Below are 27,992 nucleotides of genomic sequence, written 5' to 3'. Positions count from 1 at the left end.
TCAGCTACAGGAAGGTTTGGTGACAGACTGGCAAATGTAGCCACCTACCATTTACTTTCCTGAGGCAGATATTATTCCAGTTTCACCATCTTTTATTGGATACAAAGCCACAAATTCAGATGCCCATTGGAGTCCTTTTAAATACATACGCTCGGGTACATTCAGCAAAGGGCATCTATGGGCGATGTGGAGCAAAGTGCTGGGATGGTGGTGCCTGGGTGGGGCAGAAAAGTGGGGCCAGGGGAGGCCCCCTGGGGGCTGGAGGTACAGGCACCACTTCAGAAACAAAACCAAAAGTTGCTGTCCACCCCTCTGCCTGATGTGTTTGGGGTGAGGAAAGCTCCCCTCTCAGCTCAGGCCCACTGCACCTGGCTGTTTAGGGAAGGCATGGCATGGGGGCCAGCTGTGGAGGTCCCCGCCAGCAGGGTTATGCGAGCCAGGCCTACTGGGGCCAGCCACAAGGCGAGCCTGACCCTGAGCGCTAGGCCTTTGCCAGGGCAGAGCTGAGGCCGGGGCCCCTGCCAGCAGTGGCAGGCGAGGCTTGGACTTGCAGCGGGGAAGCCTGCCTGATTGTCGGGGCAGTCTTGGGACTGGCCAGGGTCCCAAGGGGTTGGGGTCAGACTAGGAGCTGGTTGCCTTAGTTGGCCCTGGTATTCTGATCTTTATCCAATCCTAACTAAACCTTATCCTCAGGCAAGGCTGCAGATGAACACACTTGTCCAGGAATATATATACACACACACACGTTACACAGCAGTATATACAGAAACGGGGCCTGGGAAAAGGCTGGGTGAGAGAGCACAGCCACCAGTAGGGAGAAGTGCCCTGGGGAAGGGAAGCTCCACTCCTCAGGGACTGATGGGTTGGGACAGATCCTAAAGCATGAGTTAACTCCTCCAGGGGCTGGGCCTGTACCCAGTCCCCAGCTTGTTTTCACCCCAAGCCCACCAGGAATTGGGTCTTTGGCACCAGTAGTCACTCTGGAAAGATCTTCGGCTTAGCACCCGAGAGGGACTAGGCATGGGCGGCTCCCCACCCACAGCCCAGAGGACCGGAGGGCCAGGGGCCATGCAGAACCCAGAGACAAAGCATGGAGTCATGCCTTGCAGCAGCAGGACTTGGGAAGCAGGCCGCCTTCCCTCCCCAAGCCCCACCCCAGCAATTCTTGAAGGACTGGCTCAAACTCCACTCTGCCTTGTAAAAGCAGCCAGGTGGTCTCCTGGCCAGTAAAAGCCATGGTTCTGGGCGGCCCACTTTGTCTCCCTCAGGGACCCAGATACATCATCTCCTTTGTTCTCTGCCAGTGCTGTGGGCAGGCAGCCTGAATAAAGCATGATGTCCTTAGGACAAACACCCCAAGTCTCCCAGGCGCTGGGCTGGCAGGAGGTGGTAAGGACACCGAGTGGCCATCACCCATGGGGCCTCTACGCCGGCTGGGTCCCCTGGAGCAGGGCCTGCCTTGGTTTGCTCTCCCAGATATTCCTCTGTTTTGCATCTCATCAGATGTGATATATGGAAGAGGACTCCCCTTTGGGTGAGTGAAAGATGAGGTCCCCCCCAACTCAGGGCTCATCCCCCTGAGGAGAGGCAAAACTACCATCAAGCTGGTAAGGACCTGTGGAAGCCTGCACACCCAGCAGGTCCTCAGGGCAGACATCCAGGCTGGGGCACACAAGCCTATCAGTCCCAGGTGTGCAGTGGGACACACTGCGACCCATCTGGGCAGGGGCTTGGACCTACGCACTATGCATCCCTCACACTCAGCTGGAAAACAAAGGATGGGGGACTTGGTGGGTTTCTGGAAACAGCCCAACTCACGGAGAGGAAAACTTCCCACCAACAGGTGAGGGGCATCCTGTTCACCCGGCTGCCCCCCGTGCTGGTGATACTCAGCGCTGCTGATCAGAAGGGACTTAACCATCAGGCCTTTCAGCACCACCTTCCTCTCACTCGAGCTCGCTGCCCGTGCGCCCTCACCTTTCCCAGAACTGATGGCAGGCATTCCACCAGACATCTTCCCAGGGAGACTGCCCAAAGCCTTGTATTCAGGGATGGAGGCTTCCTTGGACAGAAAAAGCCCCTCAGTAGACAGGCTCAGGCCAAGCAAGGCATCCCTTTGTGCTTTGTCCGGGAGACACATGGAGGGCACCTCCAGTCCTGGGGTCACAGGAAGCAGGGGCTGTGGCAGGTGCAGCTGGTAAAGCAGAACACACACCCAGGGCAGCCAGGCCAAGTGGACCTCCACCTCCCTTCCGGTCCCAGAACAGAGGAAAGTTGTGCTTCTCCTTCATGATTCCTGGGGACAGAACTGGGAGGTTAGAGCCAACAGAACCAGGTGCTCTGGGGTGGGGATGCCACACAGCCAAGGCTTCGTGCAGGACTAGATGGAGATACCGACATGCTACCCTTGGCATTTGGAGTCTTCAAAGGATAGGGCCAGAACAAGTCACAGGAAGAAAACAACAAAAAGAGCAAGACACGGCTGTGTGGGGAGCCAGGAGAGCTGGATACACTTCTGAGCCTGTGAGGGTCCCAGCTCTGGAGGCCTTGTTGCAGGGAAACCCAGGGTGGGTCTTGATGTCCTGATGCCAGGTTGCAGCAGAAAAGTTGGATTCCCGGAAAGGACTGGGAAACTAGAGAAGCCCGGCCCCAGCCAAAACCTAATGTTTAGGGTCGAGAGCCCATCTTATAGCAAGACAGAAGGAAACCCTAAGATGAAACCAGATTAACGTTTGAAAGAACTTTCCAAATGGAGGTTGGCAGGACCCACGGCCTTTGTGCCACTGTGGGAGGGCTAAGAGGAGGAACTCGGAAGACCTGAGTCTTTACAGCCATAGTGCCAGGACCTGACCCTTTGGGAACCATGCAAGGGTCAGTGAGAGCCTCCATTTGCACTCTAAGCCAGTGATCCTGGTTCAGACCCCAGCACTGCCCCAGGCAGAAGACCCCCCAACACAGCCCTCAGCCCATGGACCACTGGAGACTGAAGAGGGGGGACAAGTCTGATGTTGGGGCTCCTTTTTGGGCCCCAAAGGTGTGGCTCCCCACCAAGGCCACATCTTCCAGCAAGGTAGCCGGACAAGGAAGCAAACTAAACCACCCCTCTTCCAGCCTCCTCCAGGCCCCAGCAGAGGGCAGCCAAATGATTCCCTCTCACATGACCTTGGGGACCCAAAGGCCATCAGATTCCTGTCCAAGCACCCAGATTAGAAGTATACTCCTTGAGGACAGGAACCGCTTCTCACTGCTGACAGCATTTCCCAGAGCTGGGACCTGGCCCCTCCAGAGGCTCGGGATTGGTAGAAGGTATAGAAACATGTGCCTTGTAGCTCTGAATTTAGTTCTGGTGTGTCATGGGATATGTGGTGGCTGGGAGGAGTCTTGTCTTCTCTACAGCAGTAAAAACTCAAAGTTTTCTCACCCTGGCAATATCCACCCTTGGGAGGCGTGGCCTGGATGTCTCGGGGAGAAGTTCTGAATAGATGTCTTGCCCTTCCAAGCCGACCCCACTACCTCACTGAACTCCCTACTTCCCACTTTCAGCTGACCACATCCCCAAGACCCCTAGGGTTATCCCTGGAGATTATGGACCCAGAGCCCTGGCAGGCTGCCTGAAGGGGATGCCCCGCAGAGGGGTGGGACTGAGCAGGGGGAAGAGAAGAGCCTCTGGGCCAAGTCTGAGCTGCCTGTTGGAGCAACCCCCCTGGTCTGGGGCCTGACAGAGGCTCCCGACCAGGAGGCTGGGCCTCACAAAGGGGAGGCCTGCCCCAACAGCTTGAGCAGCCAAGGAGCCACTGGTGGTTACTGCAGATCCTCAGGGCGATGACACCGAGTGCTGGTGGAGACTCAACTCTTCGCTGGCTGTGCCTAGAGGGCTGCTCCGGATGGGGGTGGGGTGGAGGTGGGGGACAGCTGTCCAAGCCCCTGCCCTGGAGAGGGCCTGAGTCCCGCTGTCCCAGCAGGAGGACAAGAGACTGACAACCTCTCTCCCAGACACCAGGGATAACACCAAGCCTCCAAAAGTCTAGTCCAGATCAGGGTCCCTCTGGAGGTCCAAAGAGCGCGGCTGGCGTGGGGCTGGCAGGGGCCCTGCCGCCCCCAACCCGGGTTAGCAGCCTTCCACCTTGATGTGCAGGATCTTAGAGAAGCCGGGCCTCCGCCGTAGGGCCTGCGGACCAAACCTGAGTTAGTTCCCCTCAGGGCAGACAGGCAGAGCCCTCCCTTCAAACACCCAGGTCACAGTCCCAGCCGCAGAGTGCCCTGGGGGTCTCCATCAGAGCCAGCTGCTCACCTGGAGCTTTGTTACCATGTCCTCAAACAGCTTCTGGGCCTCAGGACTGCTGGGCTCTTTGAAATAATCGGCAATCCCAATCTGAACCACAATGGACTTGAGGTTCCGGCAGATACCTAGGAAAAGGTAAGTGAGGTGGGGCCCATGTCTGACCTGGGCAAGAGGCCTGTCTTCTCTCCTCTTACCAATCAATGAAATCAGAACACTGAGGGACAACCGCGTGCTAAGCACTGGGAGCAGATCCACGCTGCTCCGGGCACCCCTGGACAAGGAGAGAAAGAGCGTGAGGTTTCAGAGCACAGGTTGTGGTGGACTCTGGGAGGACGAGTGGATGACAGCCAGTTGTGCAGGGGTTCCAGCAACTTTGCTGGCAGAGGGGACCGTTGTGCTATGGTCTGGGCATGTGGAGATGAATTACAGGAACAGAGTAGCTGAGGTGCAGCTGCTGGGTCTCGGCCCAGCCAGAGCACTGGAGGAGTGGAGGCAGGGAGCAGATTAGTTGGGAGCAGAGGGCTTAAGGGACTGGATGTTGCCATGAAGTCAGGGGAGGAGGAGCAAGAAGGTCAAGAGGCTGAGAGGATTCTAGAAGTTAAGATTTTGGAGGCCAAGCAGTTAGTTCTGATGGTCAGCCCAGGGCAGGGCCATGAGATTGAAGGGGAGGGAAGAAGAAGATCCTGGAGATGATAAGAAAGTCGAGGAACCTGCAGTGCTCAGGATATGGGGTCCTGCCAGGGGCCAACTGGTCCCCGATGAGGGACTCACTTGGGTATGTGCAGCTCAAGCTGGGTACCTGCATCCTTAATGAAGGTGAAGGAATCACAGGGAGGGAGTGGGGGCTGGAGGGAGGTAGGGGCCAGCAGAGGCATGCTAAAGGCTTCACCCTGAGAATTGTCCTGGGGGGCTAACACACATTATCTCATTAATCTTCCCACCCATTCAGCTTAGAATTCCACTTAAAAGATGGGGATACAGACTCAAGAGAAGTACAGTAACTTGCCCAAAGTCACACAGCCAATAAGCAGTAAAGACAGAATGGACATGTAGGTCAGTAAGTTCTGGAACCCGTCTGTTCAGCCCTTGCCCTTTGCTGGAGGCTCATGTCGGGGTAGATGGTGGATGATACTGAAGAGCCCATGTTTCCAGCATGGAAAGAGCACAGGGCAACACATGTCCATTTGGCTGAACTAAACCATTCGGGTCAGACACTGGCAGGCCTTCAATGCCACCCTGGCCTCAGAAGGCACCGGTGGCAAAGCCAGGGCTAGAACCCTGCTCACCCTGACCCCAGTGTTGGTGTTTGCTGACCAGGATCAAGAGGGAGTTGGCTGCGCGACCTGCTGACAAGACATGGTAAGAGTTGACAGTGGTGCCCCACCCCTGCTCCCCATCACTCACTGTTGAAATGCAGCAGGGCCTTGGGGGTTACGGGGGTGGCTGTGAGCACCAGCATCTCCAGGCCCTTCAGGCCTTCCCGGCAGACCTCAGCCGCCACCTCCTGGGTGATCTCCGACACGTGGTCCAACTCCAGCACCTGCAGCCGCATGCAGTTCCTTGCTAGGAAGAGGGAAGGAGAGTGGAGGGCCTGCTGACAAACACCCAGGTCACTTGCTGCCGCCACCCACACCATCGCCCGAACCCCGCTAGGATTTCAGTGCTGCACCCACGCCTGCTTCCCATCACCCCCTATGCCAGTCCCACGGAGAGACTCACCGAGTGATGCCAGGCCCTGCACCCCACAGCCGGCACCCCCGACCCCCAGAGCCCGGAGGTGGGGCCAACAGCGACCGATCATCTGTAGGCAGCGGTTACTGAATCGCATGGGCTGCTGGCTGGAGAATGGGGTGGAGGGAGGGTCGTCAGGGAGCCCCTGGCTGCATGCTATCCTAAGCCCGCTCCTCGGTCAAGACCCACCCCACAAGGTGAGGGCCCCACCAACCACCCAACTGTTCAAGTCAGAAACCTGGGATCTTCCCTGACTCCTCCTCCTTCACTTCCTGCCAAGACCTGCAGATTCTGATTCCTCAACAACTCGTGAACCCACAGCTCAGACCACAATCAACATTCATCTGATTATGCAGCTAGTCTCCCTGCCAGTTCATCCAGTGACTGCCGAGAGCCACTCACTCCCACATTCTCTCAGTCAGTCAACAAAATGCTTCTCAAGTCCTGCCATGACTGAGAACAACAGAGCTGGGCCAGAATTCACCTGCAATGTGGGAGACCTGGGTTCGATCCGTGGGTTGGGAAGATCCCCTGGAGAAGGGAACAGCTACCCACTCCAGTATTCTGGCCTGGAGAATTCCATGGACTGTATAGTCAGTCCATGGGGTCGCAAAGAGTCGGACATGACTGAGCGACTTTCACTCACTAACTGGGGATACAGTGGTGACATATACACATGGACCTTGCCTCCAAGAGGTACGCAGTGTAGGGGAAGACAGAGAACATCACCAGTCTGGTGTAATCCCATTTGTTAAGAATCAATGCAAATAAATAGAGGAAAACAACAGAATGGGAAAGACTAGAGATCTCTTCAAGAAAATCAGAGATACCAAAGGAACATTTCATGCAAAGATGGGCTCAATAAAGGACAGAAATGGTATGGACCTAACAGAAGCAGAAGATATTAAGAAGAGATGGCAAGAATACACAGAAGAACTGTACAAAAAAGATTTTCATGACCCAGATAATCATGATGGTGTGATCACTGACCTAGAGCCAGACATCCTGGAATGTGAAGTCAAGTGGGCCTTAGAAAGCATCACTACGAACAAAGCTAGTGGAGGTGGTGGAATTCCAGTTGAGCTGTTCCAGGTCCTGAAAGATGATGCTGTGAAAGTGCTGCACTCAATATGCCAGCGAATGTGGAAAACTCAGCAGTGGGCACAGGACTGGAAAAGGTCAGTTTTCATTCCAATCCCAAAGAAAGACAATGCCAAAGAATGCTCAAACTACCGCACAATTGCACTCATCTCACACACTAGTAAGGTAATGCTTAAAATTCTCCAAGCCAGGCTTCAGCAATATGTGAACTGTAAACTTCCTGATGTTCAAGCTGGTTTTAGAAAAGGCAGAGGAACCAGAGATCAAATTGCCAACATCTGCTGCATTATGGAAAAAGCAAGAGAGTTCCAGAAAAACATCTACTTCTGCTTTATTGACTATGCCAAAGCCTTTGACTGTGTGGATCACAGTAAACTGTGGAAAATTCTGAAAGAGATGGGAATACCAGACCACCTGATCTGTCTCTTGAGAAATTTGTATGCAGGTCAGGAAGCAACAGTTAGAACTGGACATGGAACAATAGACTGGTTCCAAATAGGAGAGGGAGTACGTCAAGGCTGTATATTGTCACCCTGTTTATTTAACTTATATGCAGAGTACATCATGAGAAACGCTGGGCTGGAAGAAACACAAGCTGAAATCAAGACTGCTGGGAGAAATATCAATAACCTCAGATATGCAGATGACACCGCCCTTATGGCAGAAAGTGAAGAGGAACTCAAAAGCCTCTTGATGAAAGTGCAAGTGGAGAGTGAAAAAGTTGGCTTAAAGCTCAACATTCAGAAAATGAAGATCATGGCATCTGGTCCCATCACTTCATGGGAAATAGATGGGGAAACAGTGGAAACAGTGGCAGACTTTATTTTTCTGGGCTCCAAAATCACTGCAGATGGTGACTGCAGCCATGAAATTAAAAGACACTTACTCCTTGGAAGGAAAGTTATGACCAACCTAGATAGCATATTCAAAAGCAGAGACATTACTTTGCCAAAAAGGTTCGTCTAGTCAGGGCTATGGTTTTTCCAGTGGTCATGTATGGATGTGAGAGTTGGACTGTGAAGAAGGCTGAGTGCCAAAGAATTGATGCTTTTGAACTGTGGTGTTGGAGAAGACTCTTAAGACTCCCTTGGACTGCAAGGAGATCCAACCAGTCCATTCTAAAGGAGATCAGCTCTGGGGTTTCTTTGGAAGGAATGATGCTAAGGCTGAAACTCCAGTACTTTGGGCACCTCATGCAAAGAGCTGACTCATTGGAAAAGACTCTGATGCTGGGAGGGATTGGGGGCAGGAGGAGAAGGGGACGACAGAGGATGAGATGGCTGGATGGCATCACTGACTTGATGGACATGAGTCTGAGTGAACTCCGGGAGTTGGTGTTGGAATTGCAGGCCTGGCGTGCTGCAATTCATGGGGTTGCAAAGAGTTGGACACGACTGAGTGACTGATCAGATCTGATCTGATGGTCCCCCAATGGCTTCCCAGTGCTTTCCAGATAAAATGCAAAAATCTAAATCTCTTAGGCAAGACCTGACCTTGGCCCAGCCTTCCTTTCCACACTCACTGCTCGTTGGGCCCTGCCCACCACTCACAGCAAACCTGCTACTTCCCTGAACACTTCATCACTAAAAATCCCCAGCAACTGCCACGCACTCTGTACCAGGGACACAGAAATGGACATTCACAGCCTCTGCCCCAAGAAACATGAGTCTGGTGTAGACTGAAACATAGAGAAATTATTGTAAAATTGACTAGTTAGGGGCTAGGACAAGGTGCAAGAGGAATGGAGACAGGGGAGCAGTAACAAACTCTGAGTATTAGTGATGGGATATTGGGGACCCGTGAGGTGGTGTCATGAAGAAAGAGTCTTGCAGGGCACGAGCAGGGAATGAAAAAGCCTGGTAGTTTGAGAATTCCAAGTAGAGCGATGAATGATCTCATACCATGGATTCTCTGAAAACCAGCTCTTTTGTGTATTATACACTGACCTCCCTAACTGCCTTTCACGTGTCAAACAAAGCTGGCCATCTCAGGCCAGCGTTTCTGAACACTCTGTGGGCTCTGCAGCCTTTAGGCACACATCTCGTCTGAGCCAGCTGCAGGCTTAATAAGATCCACAGATCCTTGATACCACTTTTACTCTGCAGTTGAGAAACTCAGGCATGACCGGGTAGCCCAAAGTCACACTGCCCGCAAGCCAGGCCATGATCCCACGTCTGATTCTGAAGCCTAAAGATAGACTGATGAATGTGAATCTGTCACCCCAAACAGCACATGGAATGGGCCCAGATCTGCTGGGTCCTCAGCCCCACTCGGGGCCCAGCCCTGCCCATCCCCACCGCGGCCTCGGCTCACCAGGGGTGAAGTGGTGCCACCTGGAGGGAGACGATCTCTCTGCAGCCTGCGCCCAGGGCCCAGATGACCTCATGGCCCACTGGGTCTGTGGCACTTCTGTTGAAAAGACAAAAGCTGGGGCCACCCATTCTGGAGGCCTCTGCTCCTTTCCTTTGGGCCTCAGAGCTCTTGGGTCCTTCTGCCCCAGAGCCCTGCGGGGAGGGGGGAGGTATGTGTATGCAGAGCCTGGGGATTCCTCTGGCCAAGGCCTCGCCTCCAGCAGTGGGGACCCACCTGTAGGTGACGGCCTGCAGGGCGCGGCAGTAGCAGCTAGCCAGCCACAGCGAACGGTCAGTGAGGATGTTGGGGCAGTGGGAGATGCGCAGGATCAACAGATTTCCTCCCGCTGCCTTCAGCAGAGACTCCAGGCCTGCCTCCAAGCAGCCCCTGGGGACGGCCAAGAAGTCAGGGCACTGTCTGCAGCCAGATCCTCTTCCAGAAGCACCCTGACTTCACTCTAGGTCCGCAGCCCAGGAGCAGTGCCCCCACCCCCACCCCATGGCCTCACCGGGTACTCCGGGCATACTCCTCTTTGCTCTCCTTCTTGCCTCGCTGCCGGGGCTTCAGGTTCTGCAGTGTCAGCGAGTGGGCCTGGGTGCACCACTGAGCCAGCATTGCCAGAAACTGCAGGGAGAGAGGAGTTATCTGGGCATAATGGGATGTGAGTCTGGTTGGCAGGAGATGAACCAGCTCCAGGATAGGAGGCCTCAGGAGAACATTTCAGGGAGCCAGGTTGAAACTGGGGTGTGGTAAGCGTTGCAAGGACAAGACCTTGCAGGGCTAGACTCTGCCAGGGAAAAGATGGGGTCACAGCAAGGGTGACTGGGAGAGCAGGACAGCAGAGAGGTACAGGCACCTTGGAACAGACGCGGGCGTTCTCGAGCAGCACCCGGGTCCAGACGGCGGGGTGGCGGGCCACGAAGCGCCAGTCCCGGCAGACCTCGGCAGCGTGTAGCAGAGTGCGCGTGTCCAGGTAGGTAAAGATGCAGAACAGGGCAGCTCGCATCTTGAGGATCTCCGGGCTGATGACCTCATTGGAGCGGGAGGGGCTGCCCCTCTCAGCTCGCCGACCCCGCCCACTGCCTCCCTCGGGGCGGGCTGCACAATACCACAGGGTCAGAGGTCAGTGTGGGGGGTACACAGATGGGGAGCTGGGGTAGGGCCGGAACTGCAGGAGGAATGGGCATGACAGAACCATGCTGGGGGACCAGAAACTGGGGAGGAGGGACAAAGGGCCTCTGCTTCCCCCTCCACTGCATTAGCCCCCTCCCTAATTTTGCAAATTAGAAAAAGGTGGCCCTTCCTCAAGTGAACTTTCTTTTTAAGGTCGTATATCATGACACTGTGCAAAGTCATCCCCTAGAGGAGGCAACTGAGCGATTGGAGGAGGGAAAAGGTTTGGATAGAAACCGTGCATCTGTGAACAGAAGGCAGGTGAGGTTGCCCAGAGCAGTCACCAGGCACAGCCGTGCAACCTGACGTGAGCTTTCTGCCCCCGGACCCACCCACGTACACATGTGGCCCTGTATGGATATGGGAGAGGACTTGCCCCACTGGCCCCTGGCTTCACTTTGAACTCCCAACTCCTCTCCTATGAATGTCACATGAATGGATACCTGTGTCCCAGCAGCTCCTGCCCTAAGCCTGCAGGGCCCTGTACATGTGGGAAGTCTGGGGCAAGGGGAGAGGCGGTGCAGGAGCCCAGGAGATTTACTGCCTCAGCCCTGCGTGCCCTGAGAGCAGTCAGCACCACGGAAAACCCAGTCTCTTAGTACCCACCCCCTCAGGACTCACCAGAGAGCCGGCAGCTGCTCACCGGCCCAGCCATAGCAGGCCCGGGGCGGGGGACCTCCGAGGGGCCCTCAGCCTCGGACTCGGTGGTTCGGGAGCCCACGTCGGAGACGTCACCTTCCTCCCCTTCTGTGCTGTGTCGACGGGGTCTGCGCTGCCAGTTCTGGATGGCCTGGCGCCGCAGTCCAGAGCTGCGAGGGGGCTGGGCCCGCTCCGAGCCACCATTGGCAGCCTGGACCCGCGTGCCTAAGCCCCCGGGGCCGCTGTCCTCGGGGGCCCCCTCTTCTGGCCGGGGCAACTCCAGACTGTCACTGTCATAACAACCTGAGCTCTGAGATGCAGCTGGGATGCGACTGGAGGCCCTGGGGTGGGGGGTGGACCAGACAGTGAGGAGCAAAGGGTCCTAGGCCTGCCCAGACTCTCCATACCACCTACCACTGGCCAAGGGCAATCCACCCACCCTACTGTCCAAAAGTCCCCTCTGAGTGTGGAAAGGCAGACAGAGGTGACCCAAGGACGATGAGGGAGGAGGAGAAGCCAAGCCCCAGAAGGGCCAGCAGAGCAGTGGATCTTTCTAGGGGAGGGTGGGCTGTGCGGGACGGGCCAGGCCCGTGGCTTACCCTGTGCTGGGAGAGGAGCCATGCCGGGACACTGCATACGTGCTAGGCATGGCCGGGCCCGCGTGGTGTTCTCGCTGTGGGCCCCCAGAGAGGGAAGGAAAGGCAGGAGGCAGAGGAGGCCAGAGGATGAGAAGGAGCGGGAGAAACAGGGTACAAGATGGAGATAAGAGATGGGGGAGAAGAGAGAGAAAAAGAAAAACAGTTGGGAGAGGTGGACAAGTAGACAGACAGACAGCCTGGAGAAGCAGGCTCACCAGCCCCCTCCCTGTACCCACCACGCACCCCAGACCCCGGCTTGTGGCTCCTGGGTCTCATTTGCAGAGATGGGCAGAGGTGAGCCCCTGCCTGAGGCCTGGGGTTGCTGGATGGTATCTCACTACAGCCTCAGGGAGGGGCTCCCCTATTCCTGGACCCCTACTTCAGGCCTGCAGTCTGCTCATGGGGAAGAGCCAAAGAAGGGAGCACAGAGTATCAGAGGGAGATTCAGGCATGTGTGAGGCAAGGTGGTAGGGGTCAGCTGGGCAGGCAAAGGAGGGAAGGCAGGTGGGCACTCACCATCCTGCCTGGGGCCCGGGTACTGGGCCCAGCACCAGCTCCCCCACCTCCTCGGCCCAGGCTGGCACTGGGCGTGCTGCCACAGCTGCTGCTGATGACCTGCAGCTGCCGCTCAGCCCGGTCAGCCCGCTCGAGGAGCTCCTCGATGAACTGCTGCAGCCGCAGCTTGGCACTGGCCTCCCGCGCCGCCGTCTCCTTCAGGAACTGGTCGATCTGCACCACCTCCCTGGGCCCAGAGCAGTCTCTTACCCGAGTGCCCTGGCCTGGCTGCCCACCCACCCACTGGAGGAGACCCAGAACAGTAGGGAAAGACAAGGGCATGCTGGCCACAGTGTCTGCTCGTGGTCACATGGGTACACGCAGAGCACACCCAGGAACACTACCCACACAACAGCACGTACAGAAATGCAAGTATACACCCCTAGTCATACGTTCACACCCCACCAACCCAGACCCAAGCACACAAGCAGACACTCCTGCTCCCCACAGAAGTATTCACAGGCACGTTCAGTCACACACAGCCACCTCCTCCCTCCAGAAGCCCACACACAGCCCAGAAGCCAGCCCCGCACACTCATGTACACATATTCATGTAACGTTCATCCACAGGCATGCACAGGCTGAGGCACAGTCCTACCAACACATTCAAACACACACACACATTTTCAGAAATGTTCTCAGATGCAGAAAAGCACACTTATAGTTGCACCAACCTCCAGGAGTTGCACAGATACACAGCATACTTAAAAGAGTCATTTGAGTATTTACTCTCACATGCATTCATAGTCATTCATGCATCTATTCAACATGTATGGGCACCTTCTAGGTGTTGGGGCTACAGCAGTGAACAAAGCAGGAAAAAAATCTCTGCCCCCATGGGGCTTATCACGATGGGGACAAATAACATCTATGTACTTCATGAGTCTACATTTGAAGACCAGAGGAATGAGGAGAAACCCAGCAAAGGCTGAGAGGAAGCCAATAGAAAGAGATGGAAATTCCAGGAGAGTGTCTTAGAAGCCAAGTTAAAAGATATGTTTCAAGGATCAGCTGTATCAAATGGCTGCCAAGGGGCCAAATAAGATGACTTGGCCTTTGTAACATGAAGGTCATTGATGACACGGAGAATAACGATGGAGGTGGACACCTGATCAGAGTGGGTTCAAGACAGAAAGTGGGGACAGAAATCGAAGACAAGGAGAAAAAATATTTTCAAGTTTTTCTCTGAGGAGGAGAGAAAAGAATGATACAATAGATAGGAAAAAACCTGAGGAGGGAAAGGGAAAGGAGAGAATTGAGCCTTGTCTTTGGGTCGGCAGAAGAGAAGAGTCTGGTGTCACAATCAGGAAACAGCCTTGTCAAGGAGCAAAGAGATGGACGAGAAAGAGATTCACACACACGAACGCGGTCACACTGTCATGGTCTCAGGGTCCTAAACACACACCTTCATGCCACTCTTGGCCCCACGCGCACCACCAATACATGCCCGTGGCCACAGAGCCGCGTAATTCGGCCGCACCCACAGCCACACTCACGATGGTGGCGGGAACACAGTGATGCCATCACCGACTCTGGTACGTTCGCGGACACACCCACCCACGGGGCCCCGTGGGCCACTCACTGCTGCTTGCGGCTCAGCTCCTGTTCTTTGTGCACCAGGTCCTGCTTGAGCGAGGCCAGCAGCTCCACACTCACGTCCACCTGGCGCGAGAGCTCGGAGGCGCGCTCCTCCAGCTCCTCCTTCTCACGCCCCAGCCGCGCGCTCTCCTGCCGTGCAGTCTCCAGCTCCGCCGCCTTTCGCTCCAGCTCGGCCTGCAGCCGGCCCACCTGGCCCGCGATCTTCTGCTCCACCTCCTCGCTCAGCCGCTCCAGCCGTCGGTCCACCTCCAGCTTCTCCAGCGCCCGGATCTTGAGGCGGGCCAGGCCCTCTTCGTAGGCCACGTCGGCGGGCGAGGGAGACGCGGGCGAGGCGGACGCGGGCCCGGGGCAGGGGCCAGGGCCAGGCCCGGGCGGCGGCGTCGAGCACGCCGAGGAGGCCACGGACTTGCGGGCGAACAGCTCCCCCAGCGGGATCTCGATCTCGCGGAGTGCGTAGCGCGCGGCGGGCACGAGGCCCGGCTCCGCCAGCTCCTCGCAAGGTAGGCCGGCCGGCACCAGGTCGCCAGGAAAGTGGGCGAGGGGCGCGTGGTGGTGATGGTGGTGCAGCAGGTGTGGCGCCGCGGACGACTGCCCGACTGCCTGCTCCTTGCCCTGAAAGGACGTGCTCTCGAAGACCTCGCGCCGGGCGCCCGGCACGGCCAGCAGGGCGGCGGGCTCGGGCGCCAGCGGGAAGGCCGCCGCGGCGCCGTCGCAGATGCTGTTGGTCTTGGAGAGAATGTAGAGCGTCTCGTACGTGTGGCTGTACTCCAGGTGCGCGCGCAGCGACGACAGGCTCCGGAAGCGCTTGTGCTCCCCGCAGCGCGGGCAGCGGTAGGGCAGGTCCAGCGAGGCCATGGCCCCGCTGCCCCCGTGGCGCCCGGGCTCCACCGCGGCCGCCCTGGAGGTCAGCCGGGCGCGCTCATGGGGGACGCGGGCGAGGCCCCCTGAGGGGTTGGGCAGGCTCAGGGCGCTGGCAGCCAGGGGCAAGGAGGCTAGAAGAGAGGGGAGCAAGCCTTAGGAGGGTGGTATTCCTCCCCACCTCCAACCCGTATTCCCCACCCTTGACGAAACTGACTTCCCCAGAAAACATGTGCCCACAAGAGAGGGGCAAGGGGAGACCAATGGCCAGACCTCCCAGAGGAGACTGGCCTGCTCCAGTACCTGCGTGAGGGCTGTGCATGTATGAGAGTGAGAAAGAATGAGAATTCTCTAAGGAGGGAGGGGGGACAGCATTAGTTTTATTTATAATAGTAACAACCTGGACATAACCGAAGTGCCCATCACTAGTAGAATGGATAAATCGTGTTATATTCATAATGGGATGTTACCCAGCAATAAGAAGGAACTGTTGGTACATGGAACATGGATGAAGCCATTTAATATCATGCTGCATGACAGAAGCCAGACTGGAGTGCATACTGTTGGTTCCATACACATGGAGAACAGACTAAACTGATGAGGACAGAAGTCAGAACAGAGGTCACCTCTGGGACCCATGTGGACTAGAAAGGGGCAGGAGGCAACTTTATGTGATGCTGAAAATGTTCTTTATCTTGATATGAGTGGTGGCTATACAGGTATATACATAAAGTTACACAGTGTATGCACACGTACATTTAAGTTTAGTGTACTGTATGTACCAGCTGTACGTTACATCTCAAAAAAATGCTTATTTCCATGTCTTGCAACCACACTCATCAAACCAGCTGGACTACTGGTACCATGCTGCAGTGACCAAGAAGTCACCTCACTTAATGATACCGATGTGTGTATGTCACTCTTTCTGTTCCTGCTTCTGTCCCACTGTCTCTCATCCCTGCTCTGCCCTTTGCTCCAAGGGCCATGATATTTGTCTTCTCCAGGTTCCTTCTGGCACAAGTCACCGCCCTTCCTGGCACCCCACTCCTGGCCACCCTCAGCTCCTGCTGTCTGTCCTGCCTCGGCTCTCGCTTCTGGTCGCCCTTCCCCTGCCTCGTGGGCTCTCTACCCTGTAACTGGCCTTCAATAACCTCGGCTGTCACTGTGCCCTTCCAAGTCACAGGCCATCTGCTAATCAGACAACGTAGTTGTCATCAAGGGTCTTCACCTACTTGGTCCCTTGGATGATGTCACTGACCACTCCATGTTGGCAAGCTGCCATGCAGCTGCCCTGTTTGGGCTCTCCAACCTCTTCTTCTAGCTGTCTTCCTAACCGTCCTGTCTTCTGATGGGAGGTGTGCCTTCACGCCCCATTTGCCTCTATCTGGTTCACTCCCACAGTCTGGCTCACTCATATCTTTAAGCCTTTACTTTCAGCTCCACCTCTCCATCCTGACCTACTCTTAAGTTCCATTTGCCTTCTGGCTTTACACCTGGGTGTATGGATGGATGCCTGTTCTCTATGCCAGCCCAGCACCCAGTCCTCATCCTGGCAACAGCACCCTGCCTTGACATTGGGTAACCATCCTTTCTTCCCCACTTTCTCAGTCCATGTGGTCTGAGTGGGAGCCAATGGTTCCCCCAGGGGTCAGAATGTGATAGAGGCCTGGCCAATCAGAGTCCTGAGATGGGCACAGATCACCTAACTTGAGTCAATGAGTCATTTCTCGAGGACTTCTCTGGCATTACTGGGGAAAGCATCCTCTTTGGGCTCAGGTTTCTAAGCGCAGGGGCGGGCCAAGCTGTGAGGGCCATCTTTGTCTCCTTTGGGAGGAACCACCTGGGAATGAAGCCAACACAGAGGTAGAACTGAGACGGAGAGAGAGCGATTCCTCACAGTTTGAGGTCCTGGTCTGTTCAATTAGGTGAGCCAGTCGATTCCCTTTTCTGCTTTAGCCAGTCTGTACCAGGAAAAAGTCCAAACTCAGAAATTAGATTCAGAAGTCAAAGTTTTTTGAAAGAAGGAATTGGCTGAACTAAACAGGATGGTACCATGTCCCCTGTCTGCTACACAGCAGCAAAGCAGTGGCTAAACTCTCCCGCTGCCTCTAGAGGTGAGCTAGAACTTTAGGGGACCTGGAGGAAAATGTCCAACAAGAAAGAGATACTTTGGCCGAAAGGGGCTCATCTGAAAGCAGGAAAGGAAGAGAATGCTGCTTTGCCCAGAGAGGCCCTTTCTGCCTGAGGCCAGTAATTCAATAGGGCTGAGAGATAATTAAGAGCCAGTTCTCTGCTGCTAGCTAAAGTCACCTCAAGCAAAGACAGACAGGCTGGAAACACAGAGGGAGACAAACCTGGAGCCTGACAGGCTCTTGACTCCTCAGGCCCTCTTGAACTCCTCCCAGCTCAACAGAGGCCACCGTGGCTTCCATTACAAGCAGGCTTCCAGTGGGTTGCAGCTTGAGGGAGAAGGGGCAGAGAGCTCTGCCTCTCACCACAGACTAGGAGAGTCTGCACTGCCCTGCGGCAGAGCCCTACTAGAGCCACAGAACCATGGGCTCCTGGGACAAGCAGAGCACCAAGATCTGTTGCTAAGAGACAACTCCTCCTCCTCCCCCAACACCATCACCAGGGACTTGATTCAAGAATTATAACTTTCAATGAGGTCTCTGGTTTGGTTAATAGCTCTGGGGATGGCTGAATGCAGACTGACTGAGAGCTTTCTAATGATTAAAGGGATAGTATTGCCAGGAAACCCCCACAAACCTGGAAAACAAAGGCCAGGGATTACTCAACCCCAGAAGTGTTCCTGCCCCCAAATTTGTACCAATGGGAGGTGACCCCTCAAAGCCCCTTGTGCACGTGGCCACAAAGCATGAAGGTTAACGGAGGCTCTCAAGACAGCAGAAGCAGAGCAGCTGCTAGTGGGCCAGTCACCTTGTCCACACTGACTGGTCAAGCTTGTGGTCCAGGCTATGGACCTGTGATCCCGGAGTGCTCTCCCTCCCCTCCACTGTTCAACTGGAAAGGCTTTGCTCTTTCAGCTGTCGGACTTTTCCTCCATTGTTGTAGTTTGTCCATAAATTGAAAGACCAGGAGCAGCTAGCCCAATACCATAAGAGATAAGACTTGCATTGGGGCTGGACGTAGTAAGTGGGAGAGAACTTGGAGCCTCTCCTTCCGGAGATGGGACAAGTGTGTTTTAAGTTTTGTGAGTGCTAATTGCATGATGATAAAACAGAAAAGTTTTAAATTATATGAGAAGGGGGATCTGTTTAGATCTTGGACAGAGGTGGAAGGGAATGGAGATTTGTTGGTTTTGCTGCTCAACTCCAGTCCCCCTTGATAGGTGCACACCCCAGTTTTCCCTTGGAGAACCAGTCCCTCCTCTCTCAGTCAATGTTGTTCAGCTGACCTCACCCCCCGGCTCCATGAGCTTTTCCAGGGGAGCTCATATGACCTTGGCCTTTTCATCAGTCACAGCTGTCACTTGGTCTTGGGCAAGTTTCCTAGGCCAGGCCAATACAGCTCCTCCAGGATCTGTGCAAAACCGGCAGGATGTGAGGCTGGAGCTGCCGGTGGCCCTTTCTGCCCTCTCTTTGGGCAAGGTGAAGAAAAAGACTCCTTATGACCCCCCTGAGCCACTGAGCCAGATGTGCTGAAACCTTTAACCCAGGACTTGTCAATTGCGTGAGGCAGCAAAAATTTTTTTGTGGATTAAACAATTTGAATTGGTTGCCAGGAATGAGGCTCTAGAATAACACAATGACCCACAGTGTCAAAAGACTAACCTTGGACTTCCCCTGACACACTCCCCAGCATCCTTGTTTCCCTCAACAGTGCCAGCCACAGCCCTGGCCATCTCAATTCTGCTCCCTGCTAACTATCAAGACTGGCTGACTTTTCCTTTGAATGCTCTCAACACAAATGTTCTCTTGTGCTTCATGCTCCCCCCACACCTGGAAGTCCCCGAGGTCCAGTCTTGGGTCTCACAGCTCTCTAGCATCCTCTGTAAGGTACCACCAAATGCCTCTGATATGAGATAACTCCTGTTCACCATCCTTCAGTGGTGCCCATCATCTGTCAACTGCAGCCAAATTCCACAGCTTCATGCTTTGGCTTCGATGTAGTCTTGCCAGTTTGAAAAATGGCCTGGCTATTTCACTTGCATTTTTGGGGACTACTAATGGCTGGACTTTTTTTTTCACAATTTATCAGTCATTTATATCTCTTTGGTAACTTGACTATGTACTAGTTTGCTCATTTTTGTACTGAAGTTTCATCTTTGCTTATTGATTTGCAAAGGCTTTTTATAATATTGATCTTTTGTCATTTATGTACTGCAAATATTTTTCTCATGTGTTGATTGGCTTTTACTTTTGTTTATAATCTTTATTGACATGCTAAAGCTTTAAAGTTGCATCAGTAAAATCTTTAGGATTTCTTATTTTGTTGTCATTCTTAGGAAGTCCATCCCTACCCAAGGATTATATTATGTTTTCTTTTGGTAATTTGTGGTCTCCCTTTTTTTTCAGTTGCTCAGTCATGTCCGACTCTTTGCAACCCCATGGACTATAGCCTGCCACGCTCCTCTGTCCATGGAATTCTCCAGGCAAGAATCTTTTGTGGATAGCCATTCCCTTCTCCAGGGGATCTTCCTGACCCAGGAATCAAAGCTGGGTCTCCTGCATTGCAGGCAGATTCTTTACCATCTGAGGCACCAGGGAAGCCCCTGGTCTTTTTAAGTCCAGAACGTTTTTAAAATTAAGGGCTTTAAACAAACCACCATAATACTATAAACACAATGACTGGTAGCATTCAAATACTTCAGGATCTGTGGTTTCCTTTCATACAAAGGAGTTTTCATCCATCTAGAAATTCTTGATATGCATAGTGAGACAGGGATTAAAAAACTTTTTGTTATGGACATTTTCACACATATCCCAAAATAAAGAGACTATGATGATAACTCTGATGTACTCATCATGTAGCTTCAGAAATTATCAGCTCATGGCCAGTTTTGTTCATCTGTACACTGTTCTCTGACTTCACACCTCCTCCATCTCCACCACTGGATAATTTTGAGCAAATACAAGTTATTGTATTAGTTCATCTAAAAATACCTTAGTATGTATAAAACAACTTAAAACTTCTTTTAAAAACTAAATGTTAGTCACTTATTATCACAATATTATTGTCTTTTTAGGTCTATTAAAACTCAAAAAAGTAGCCTTGAGAGGTAATCCAAAAGATGGTTCTCTGAAAAAACCAACAAAGTAAATATTCCTCTGGCAAATCTATTCCCAGAGAAAAGGAAGGGAAACAAGTGCTATAGCAAAAAAAAGGATATAAACGCTGACACAGAGGAGATTTTTTTTAATTACTGAAATGCTACCAGGTACAACTCCTGGCCCAAATTTATGAAAATCTGGATTAACTGAATACTTTTCTAGGAAAATATAAATGATCAAAATTGACTCAGGAAGAAATTTTAAAAACCTGACTAGACTAATGGTTATAGATAAAACTGCAGAAGTTGGCAAAGTGATCAGGGATATATTATAAGGAGAATGTGGTTCACACACACACATAACTGTTCAGGAACAGGGTTATTCTTCACACCCGTTCAGTCCAGTGTCTGAGCACCTGTGTTTGCCTGTCTGTCCCAGCTAAGTGCTGGCCCTTCCTGTGGGGGAATCTGGCCTACACAGCACCTTGCTAGCCAGGCTTCTTGAAGATCAGGGTAATCCTGGGGGCACAGGCCTGAGTGTGGAGGTGCAAGCTAGAGGAAGAACAGGAATCTGGAATCCATGGTCCTCACCTGAGGCCCGCCCACCCCACAGTTTCCCTCCATCTCCTGGAGCTGAGAAATGACTAAAAATCATTCTTAGAAATATTTCTGCCTAGATTTTACCCACCTCCTCAGCATAAACATGAAGCTTTGCCTAAACACAAGCAAGATGATGGAGGGAGGAGGGGAGAGAAGAGCAAAACAGAAATGTGGTCCATTCAAATTCTACCACAATCCTATACTGTGATCCCCTGGACATATTCCTTTGTGTTCTAGTCTCCCCAAACCAGCAACCTCTGCAGACCTAAGACCCGCCTCCTTTTTCAGCCTGGTCCCGTCTCTTCACCATCCTCAGGACCTGTTATCTCCTTCCCCCATCTCAAATGTCTATCTCAAGTCTACTTTTAAGTCCAGTGCAAGGTTCTCTTTGAGTAGAAGACTCAATCAGTGGTATTAGCATTTTTTTTAATGGCCTTCCAGTGTGTGTTTCATCTCCTCAAAGAAGACCAACCATCTCAAAATGTGTCTTCTTTGGCTCTTGCCCACTGTCACATTTTCACACGTTGACTCTGCCAGAAACACTGATAATCTTGCATTTTCATGGCTTCCACTACCACGTGGTCACTGACAGTTCCTGCAGTGAGCATTATTATTTTTATCTGCTTGGCAAGTCTTCTTCATCTTCTGTTAATAGCAACATCTCATCTTCCTTTGGGTGAGGTTCCCCTTCCTACCCCATGCTGGAGTTCTGACAGGGCTGCCAGTCCTAGTAGGGTGGTCCCGGACCTGACCTGTCATAGTACCTGATCTTGGTCATGATGATTCCTCAGGCTGAGCCCCTGAACCCTTCTCTGGGAATTTATATGAAAGACTAAAGAGATCTCCTTTAGTCTTATATGAAAGACTAAATTCTCTCTGGGATCACATCCTAAGGATGATGAAGCTATCTATGGCCCTGTGCAACTTCCACCTATAACAAGAAGAAAACTCATGTATGGTGGGGAAAAAATGTGGCAACACTCAGAGGGAAGTCGAGTCCAGAGTTAGAGTCCTCACCCATTTTTGAGAACCTGTGTACAGTTATGCCCAAGACCCACTCATCCCTCTTTTTTTCCAGTTATATGCATTAGTACATATCCTTTTTTGCTTAAAATAATTTGGGTTGGGTTAGATTTCTGTCACTTGCAATCAAAAGTCTTAACTAATACTCGTATAAATCTTTATCTCTAACCTAGAATTCTCTCCTAAACACCATTCCAACATGAATTAATTCAACATTCATTTACTGAGTACCTACCATGAACCACACCAGGTGCTATGCTGGGCATGTTGAGGACCCACAAACCTACAAGATCCAAAAAAAAAAGAAAAAGAAACCTACAAGATCCAATCCTTGCCTTCAAGTAGCCTGTAATCTGGGACAGACTACGGCATTGGACGGTGCAGTCATGAGATAAAGGCTATGTAGGAGACCGGCACAGAAGAAGTAGAAGTTCCTCTACACTAAGCTTCAGGAGTTTGGGGGTTGGGGAACCCCTGGGAGGAAAATGTAAGCTCCACAAGAGTAGAGACATTATCTTTCTCGATCCCTGCTATTTTCCCAGCACTGAACAACAGTGCCCACTAAGTGCTCAGGAAGTGTTTATGGAATAAAGGAAAGGCGTGTGAGCATGCTCAGTTGTGCCCAACTCTGCAATCCCATGGACTGTAGCCTCCTAGTCTCTCTTCTGTCTGTGGGATTTTCCAGGCAAGAATACTGGAGTGGGTTGCCATTTCCTCCTCCAGGGGATCCTCCCGACCCAGGGATTGAACCTGTGTCTCCAGCATCTCCTCCACTGGCAGGCAGATTCTTTACCACTGAGCCAGCTGGGAAGCCCAAAGGGAAGGCAAAGGCTTAACTAGATGTAGTTGAGAGAACGGCCTACAGAGGGCCAGGGTCAGGAAGAAGAAGGCTCTAGGAACACAACACAGAAACTGTTAGCCAAGGCAGGAGAAGTGTAGATTGTGAGAAGGCTGGATCTGGGAGCAATTTAGAAGGCTTGGTGACAGAATGACTGTGGTGGGTATGAAAGGCAGGAGTCAAGGGTCAGGCTCAGGTTTGGGGTTTGAGGATCTACGTAGATGGGGATGAGGCTCAGTAAAGAGGGAAAATGAGTCCGGGCCAGTTCATGGGGGAGACAGTGAGTTCAGTTATAGATTCCATGAGTTTGAGGTTCCAGTGGACCTTAGAAATATTTGATACATAGTTTTCAATATGGAGCTGAAAATATAGTTTTGACAATTTAAGCTTAAAAACAAAAGTGGATGAACAGGACCAGGGAGAGGGTTAGAGAGAGGACAGCAGAGAGGAAAAGGTGGATCCTCAGAGAGGCAGAGGAGGCAGAAGAGCCGAGAAGTTCCTAAGAACCAACAGCAGAAATGGGAATTCTGGCAGGAAACCTTAGCAGGGAGAGGATGTCATGGATGGAAGGAGTACTGCTGCTGCTAAGTCACTTCAGTCGTGTCCAACTCTGTGGGACCCCATAGATGGCAGCCCACCAGGCTCTCCCATCCCTGGGATTCTCCAGGCAAGAACACTGGAATGGGTTGCCACTTCCTTCTCCAATGCATGAAAGTGAAAAGCAAAAGTGAAGTCACTCAGTCATGTCCGACCCTCAGCGACCCCATGGACTGCAGCCCACCAGGCTCCTCCGCCCATGGGATTTTCCAGGCAATAGTGCTGGAGTGGGGTGTCGTTGCCTTCTCCTAACATCTACTGCTGCTGCTGCTGCTGCTGCTGCTAAGTCGCTTCAGTCGAGTCCGACTCTGTGCGACCCCACAGACGGCAGCCCACCAGGCTCCCCCGTCCCTGGGATTCTCCAGGCAAGAACACTGGAGTGGGGTGCCATTTCCATCTCCAATGCATGAAAGTGAAAAGTGAAAGTGAAGTCGCTCAGTTGTGTCCGACTCCTAGTGACCCCATGGACTGCAGCCCACCAGGCCCCTCCGTCCATGGGATTTTCCTGGCAAGAGCACTGGAGTGGGGTGCCATTGCCTTCCAGAAGACTGTAAACAACAGGAGTTGACAACTCAGGTCAGAGCAGAGGTGGGAGAGGTCCCCTGAGGACTTCAGAGAGGGCCACTCTGCTGAGCCTGGCTGCTGTGGGTTAAGGAGGGGGTGAGGTGAGGATGTGGTAGACAGTGAGTGGATGCAGAAAGCCCAGCTGTGAAGGGGAGGAGGCTGCATGGGAGAATGACAGACTGTACTGAAGACGAAAAACACCTGAACATATTTAAATGCTTCTTAGAGATAACCTAATTTTAATCTATACCATCACTTCCGCTAGCCTGGAGTTATACATGCCTCAGACCTGTAATTTATAGCAATTCTTTTTTTTTTAAACTGCTTCTAAGAAGCAGCAAAGCAGAGAGGACGAAAAGGATGATATTTTAGTGTAGGCAGCTGAGTGCTTAATATGGCTAATAGTGAACTTATAGCACAGTACTCACCCTGAAACCTGCTTCTTCCTCCTGTTTCCCATCTTGGCCAACATGCTCACTGTCTACTCAGTACCCTGTGTGCAACCCCAATGCATCCCTGAATTCTTAAGTGTCCCCCTCAGATCTCATCAGTTGCTGATTTTTGTCAATACTATCTTCTAAATATTTGCCTCTATTTGTTGCTCTTCCTTTAGCCAAGGCCCCAGATCTCCTATCCCCCGCATCTGGATGCTGATACCACTTCTAACTGGAGTCTCTAACCCCTCCAGCTTTGAATTTTCATGGTTTCTCAAGAAGAGATGCAGTCATGTGATTCTTCTTCTAGTAAAGACATGTCTGAAGGCAGGCCATCTTCTGAGAGGTAAACCCTACCCTGCCTTGCCTGCCCTCAAAGCTGGCTGGAATCTGACCACCACTCGGCTTGTCAGCCCCAGCTTATGCTTAGTGAGCCCTATGGGGCTTAGCTTCACTGAGAAGTGCCATGTGATGTTATATGCTTGCATCTTGGCTCATGCTGGTCCCTCTTTCCAGGACTCCTTCCACTAACTGGTGAATTCTGCAGGCCCCAGCTCAGATGCTCCTCTTTCCATGAAGCCTTCTACCCACTCCTCCAGCTCAAGTCACATCAAAACATGAATCACTCCTCACCATAGCTCTTCACACATGGTAACGGGTGTGAACACATGGTAACATCGAATACTGGATGGTCATGGACTTGTTCGCACAGCTGATCCTATTCTTTGCATACATTTGGAGGGCGGGGCAATACAACTGACTCATCCTCACACCTTCCACAGACAGAGCAGACATTAGTATATTCTTAGAGGAATCACAATGAATAATGGAGGATGAACAGATTGATTTACATAACCAAAGTGATTTCCACCACTCATCATCATGGAATGGGTGAATTTGGTTACAATTTAAATCAACCCAAGAATCCCCTTGAGTAACATGTTCTTCCCTGGCTCTGCAAGTCACCGCTGGGAGGTCAGACCTTGATGTGTCTTCTTGACACCATTGCTCTAGCAGAGCTCCAAGGTTTAGGACTTGTCTGCTTCATTCTACTTTATCCACCCAACAAAAAGATGTCAAATACAAGGCCCATGCCAGGCACTGAGGATATAAAGATGACTAAGACAGCAATGCTGTCAAAGTGCTTGCAGTCTAACAATCAAAACAGTGAACATTTACCTACCAATTATTCTGCTGAGATAACATGGTTTTCATTTAGTGCTCAAGATAGTGCTGCCAAGTACACAGTATCATCATTTTAGGATGAGGAAATTGAGGCTCAGAGCATCCAGATCATGTGTCCAAGACTAGTAAGTGACTGTTACAAACTGCTGCTTTGGTGGCACCCAATGAGCCATGCCTCCCAGTATCCTTGCCCTTACGTGGTCCTCTCCCACACTGACTCAGAGCTTGGCTATGTGACTTTGGCTGGTGGGACATTAATCAAGCCTGATGCAAGCAAGGTTTGATAAGCAGTTGCTCAGAGTTTATCCTCTTGGAATAACTTCCCCTGGGGACCCAGCTGTCATGTAGAAAACTTGGGCTTGACCTGGGTGATTAGATGCCGTGTGTAGAGACGCACTGTAGGAGGAAAGCCACCTTGTCAGCCAGTCTCTCAACTGTGTGCACCTGAGAAGAGCCAAGTGAACCCATAGTCACGGCCAGCCCGCAGACCATCATGAATAATAAATCAGTATTATTTTAAGCTGCTGTATGCTGGGGAGGTTTGTTATACACCAGAGAATAACTGAAACAGTGACAAGCTAGGATTTGAACCCTGCAATATCTGACTGACTTTAAAACCACACTCTTAGTTTCAACACTGTGTTCCTTCTGGTTGGGAGTGGCATGTCATACCAATACTATAATATTTATAGATTGGCCCATAGTAGCACTCAATATGTTTATGTCGAATGAATGAATGAAGGGTGTGGTGGGCTACCAGAGAGATAGGAAAGTCTACAGACTTCAAAGGCAAGATGGCAGTAACCTTTCCACAGCCATGATCCCCTTTCCCACTACAATTATTCCAAGAACAAATATCCCCTAAATCTAGAAATAAGTATGTGGATGTCACCAAATTCCATCTGTATCTTTTTCTGTTAAATTCAAATCAGGTAAAACTGGGAATTTCAAAGAGTTTGGTTCTGATGGTCATTCCCCTTTGCCCCCAACTCTCCACCTAGCCCCTGGCATCTTTTCTCTCTCCTATGTTGCCTTCTAGGCCCAAAAGCTCTTTCTCCCTCTTTCCTATAAAATCCACATGCAGAAAAGCAGAGCGGTGGAAATTACAGAAATGAGGAGGACCTGGATATTAGTAGATGGCATTATAGGCCAAAGACATGATACTCCAAGCTCAGTGCTTCCAGGAGCCATCTGCCAGCAGGTGGAGGAGGGGGAGAATGGGGAGGCAACTGGAGGTGTCCCTGTGGCTGGAGAATAAAGGACTGCCCCCTGAATCCCCCAAGAAGCCAGAGGCTCTGGCTGTCTCCACCTGGGGCTGTGGCCCAACATCTGTCCCTCCCAGAGTAGTCCCTGTCACCTGGAAAAGACCCACGGGTCCTCTGCATCCAGTCCTCTGCTTCTTGGTAGCTCTGACACTGCCTCTTCCGTTCTAAGCTCCCCCTCACTCTCAGGCTCCTGCAAGCATGTACACACCTCCCAAGGTCACACACACATGGCTCCAGCACCGGGATCCCAAACCCAGAAAACCACCTGGGCCCCTCACTGCAGACTCAACTAAGGAGAGAGCAGGCCCCTCTCCTATTCACAGGAGAGGGTGGCAAGCGCTTACAGGCACCGTGTTATACACCGACATGCAAAGCAATGCAGTGGGGCACACATATCCAGATCACTGTGGGCACAGTCACAGGCAGAAGCACTAGGATGTGAGGAAACATGCGTGCACACGCATGCACACCTCTAGACCATCACACGTGCACACAAACACTCCCACCCTCAGACACCCGCACAGGTGCCCGGCCAGGCCTCAACACCAAGCCCCTCCCCCACCCCTGTGCAGAAGCAGGTGAAAAGGGCTGGGGTTTTAGGGCGCTCTTTCTCCTCCCTCCCTCGGGTCCCTGCTCTCCAAGGTCCAGAGTCCCAGTGGGGTTTGGAGCCCGCCCCGCCCCCCAACCTGGCTTGAGGAACGAATGGTGAAAGGGGGGATGGGAAGCCTGGTCTTGAATCGTTCTGATTTTAAGTCCTTATATTAACCCCTTCTTTGCCTCTGGCCTGCTCCAGTCCCCCGCGGTCGGGGAGCCTCCCGGGCCTCCAGAGGGCTGTAAGGGAGAAGCAAGGGGAGGAGGCAGCGGCTGGGGTCCTCCCTGCCTTCTCTCCAGGAGCGGTCCCGCAGCGCGCCCGCGACTCGCCCTTACCTCCTCCACCCCGCGACGAGGCCAGGCCCCGCGGCCCTCGGCTGGGGGTGCAGAGGCAGCCCCCGCGTGCCCGGACCAGATGCAGGGCCGCCTCGGGGCCTCGGATCTCGCTCCCCTCCGCAGCCTCGGGTGGCCGCCGCGGCTGGCGCCCCCGCCTCCCTATCGGGGCGGGGGCGGCCAAGCCTCCCACTCAGTCGCAGCGGGAGGGGCACACAAACAGGGTGGGGGAAGGATGGAGGAGGGAGGAGGGGGCGCGCGGCCGGAGGAAAGGAAAGGAAGGGGTAGGGAGGCGGCGAGGAGGTGGGGCAGAGCCGGCCCCTCCTCCGGGGCGGGCTCTCCAGCGAGCTGGGGAGCGGCAGATGCCGCCAGAAGCGGCTGCGCCGGGACCCCACGTTTTCCGC

At 52.8% G+C, this 27,992-nt stretch overlaps 1 protein-coding gene across 2 annotated transcripts; it reads right to left on the bottom strand.

The window, feature by feature from the left end:
- Positions 1 to 74: 74 nt before the first annotated feature.
- FBXO41 (F-box protein 41) lies at positions 75 to 27,992 on the bottom strand. 2 transcript variants are annotated; one of them, XM_027554885.1, is made up of 13 exons: positions 27,592 to 27,992; positions 14,054 to 15,062; positions 12,433 to 12,658; positions 11,878 to 11,951; positions 11,261 to 11,619; positions 10,323 to 10,564; positions 9,975 to 10,090; positions 9,701 to 9,853; positions 9,428 to 9,523; positions 6,002 to 6,120; positions 5,687 to 5,845; positions 4,292 to 4,407; positions 75 to 4,168 (listed from the first exon to the last, which is right to left on the bottom strand). In XM_027554885.1, the coding sequence occupies exons 2-13, from the start codon at positions 14,923 to 14,925 to the stop codon at positions 4,109 to 4,111; spliced, it is 2,592 nt and encodes an 863-aa protein (XP_027410686.1). In that variant the 5' UTR covers positions 14,926 to 15,062; positions 27,592 to 27,992; the 3' UTR covers positions 75 to 4,108. The 2 variants fall into 2 exon arrangements, with proteins under 2 accessions (XP_027410686.1, XP_027410685.1); XM_027554884.1 differs by lacking the exon at positions 27,592 to 27,992 and adding an exon at positions 26,757 to 26,869.

Source organism: Bos indicus x Bos taurus, chromosome 11 (genome assembly GCF_003369695.1).
Source record: "Bos indicus x Bos taurus breed Angus x Brahman F1 hybrid chromosome 11, Bos_hybrid_MaternalHap_v2.0, whole genome shotgun sequence".
Classification (NCBI taxonomy): Eukaryota; Metazoa; Chordata; class Mammalia; order Artiodactyla; family Bovidae; genus Bos; species Bos indicus x Bos taurus.
The sequence above is the reverse complement of the archived record's forward strand: the minus strand, read 5'-3'. Positions and strand labels throughout refer to the sequence as shown.

What these genes read in the sequence shown, in the direction of transcription:
- FBXO41 (XM_027554884.1), bottom strand. Translation starts at nt 26,784, where the DNA reads ATGCAGAGGACCCGTGGGTCTTTTCCAG. An exon ending in GAGCAGCTGCCGGCTCTCTG is followed by an intron (nt 10,565 to 11,260) that starts GTGAGTCCTGAG and finishes GGTATTGTGCAG; the next exon opens with CCCGCCCCGAGGGAGGCAGT. An exon ending in ACATGGTAACAAAGCTCCAG is followed by an intron (nt 4,169 to 4,291) that starts GTGAGCAGCTGG and finishes TTTGGTCCGCAG; the next exon opens with GCCCTACGGCGGAGGCCCGG.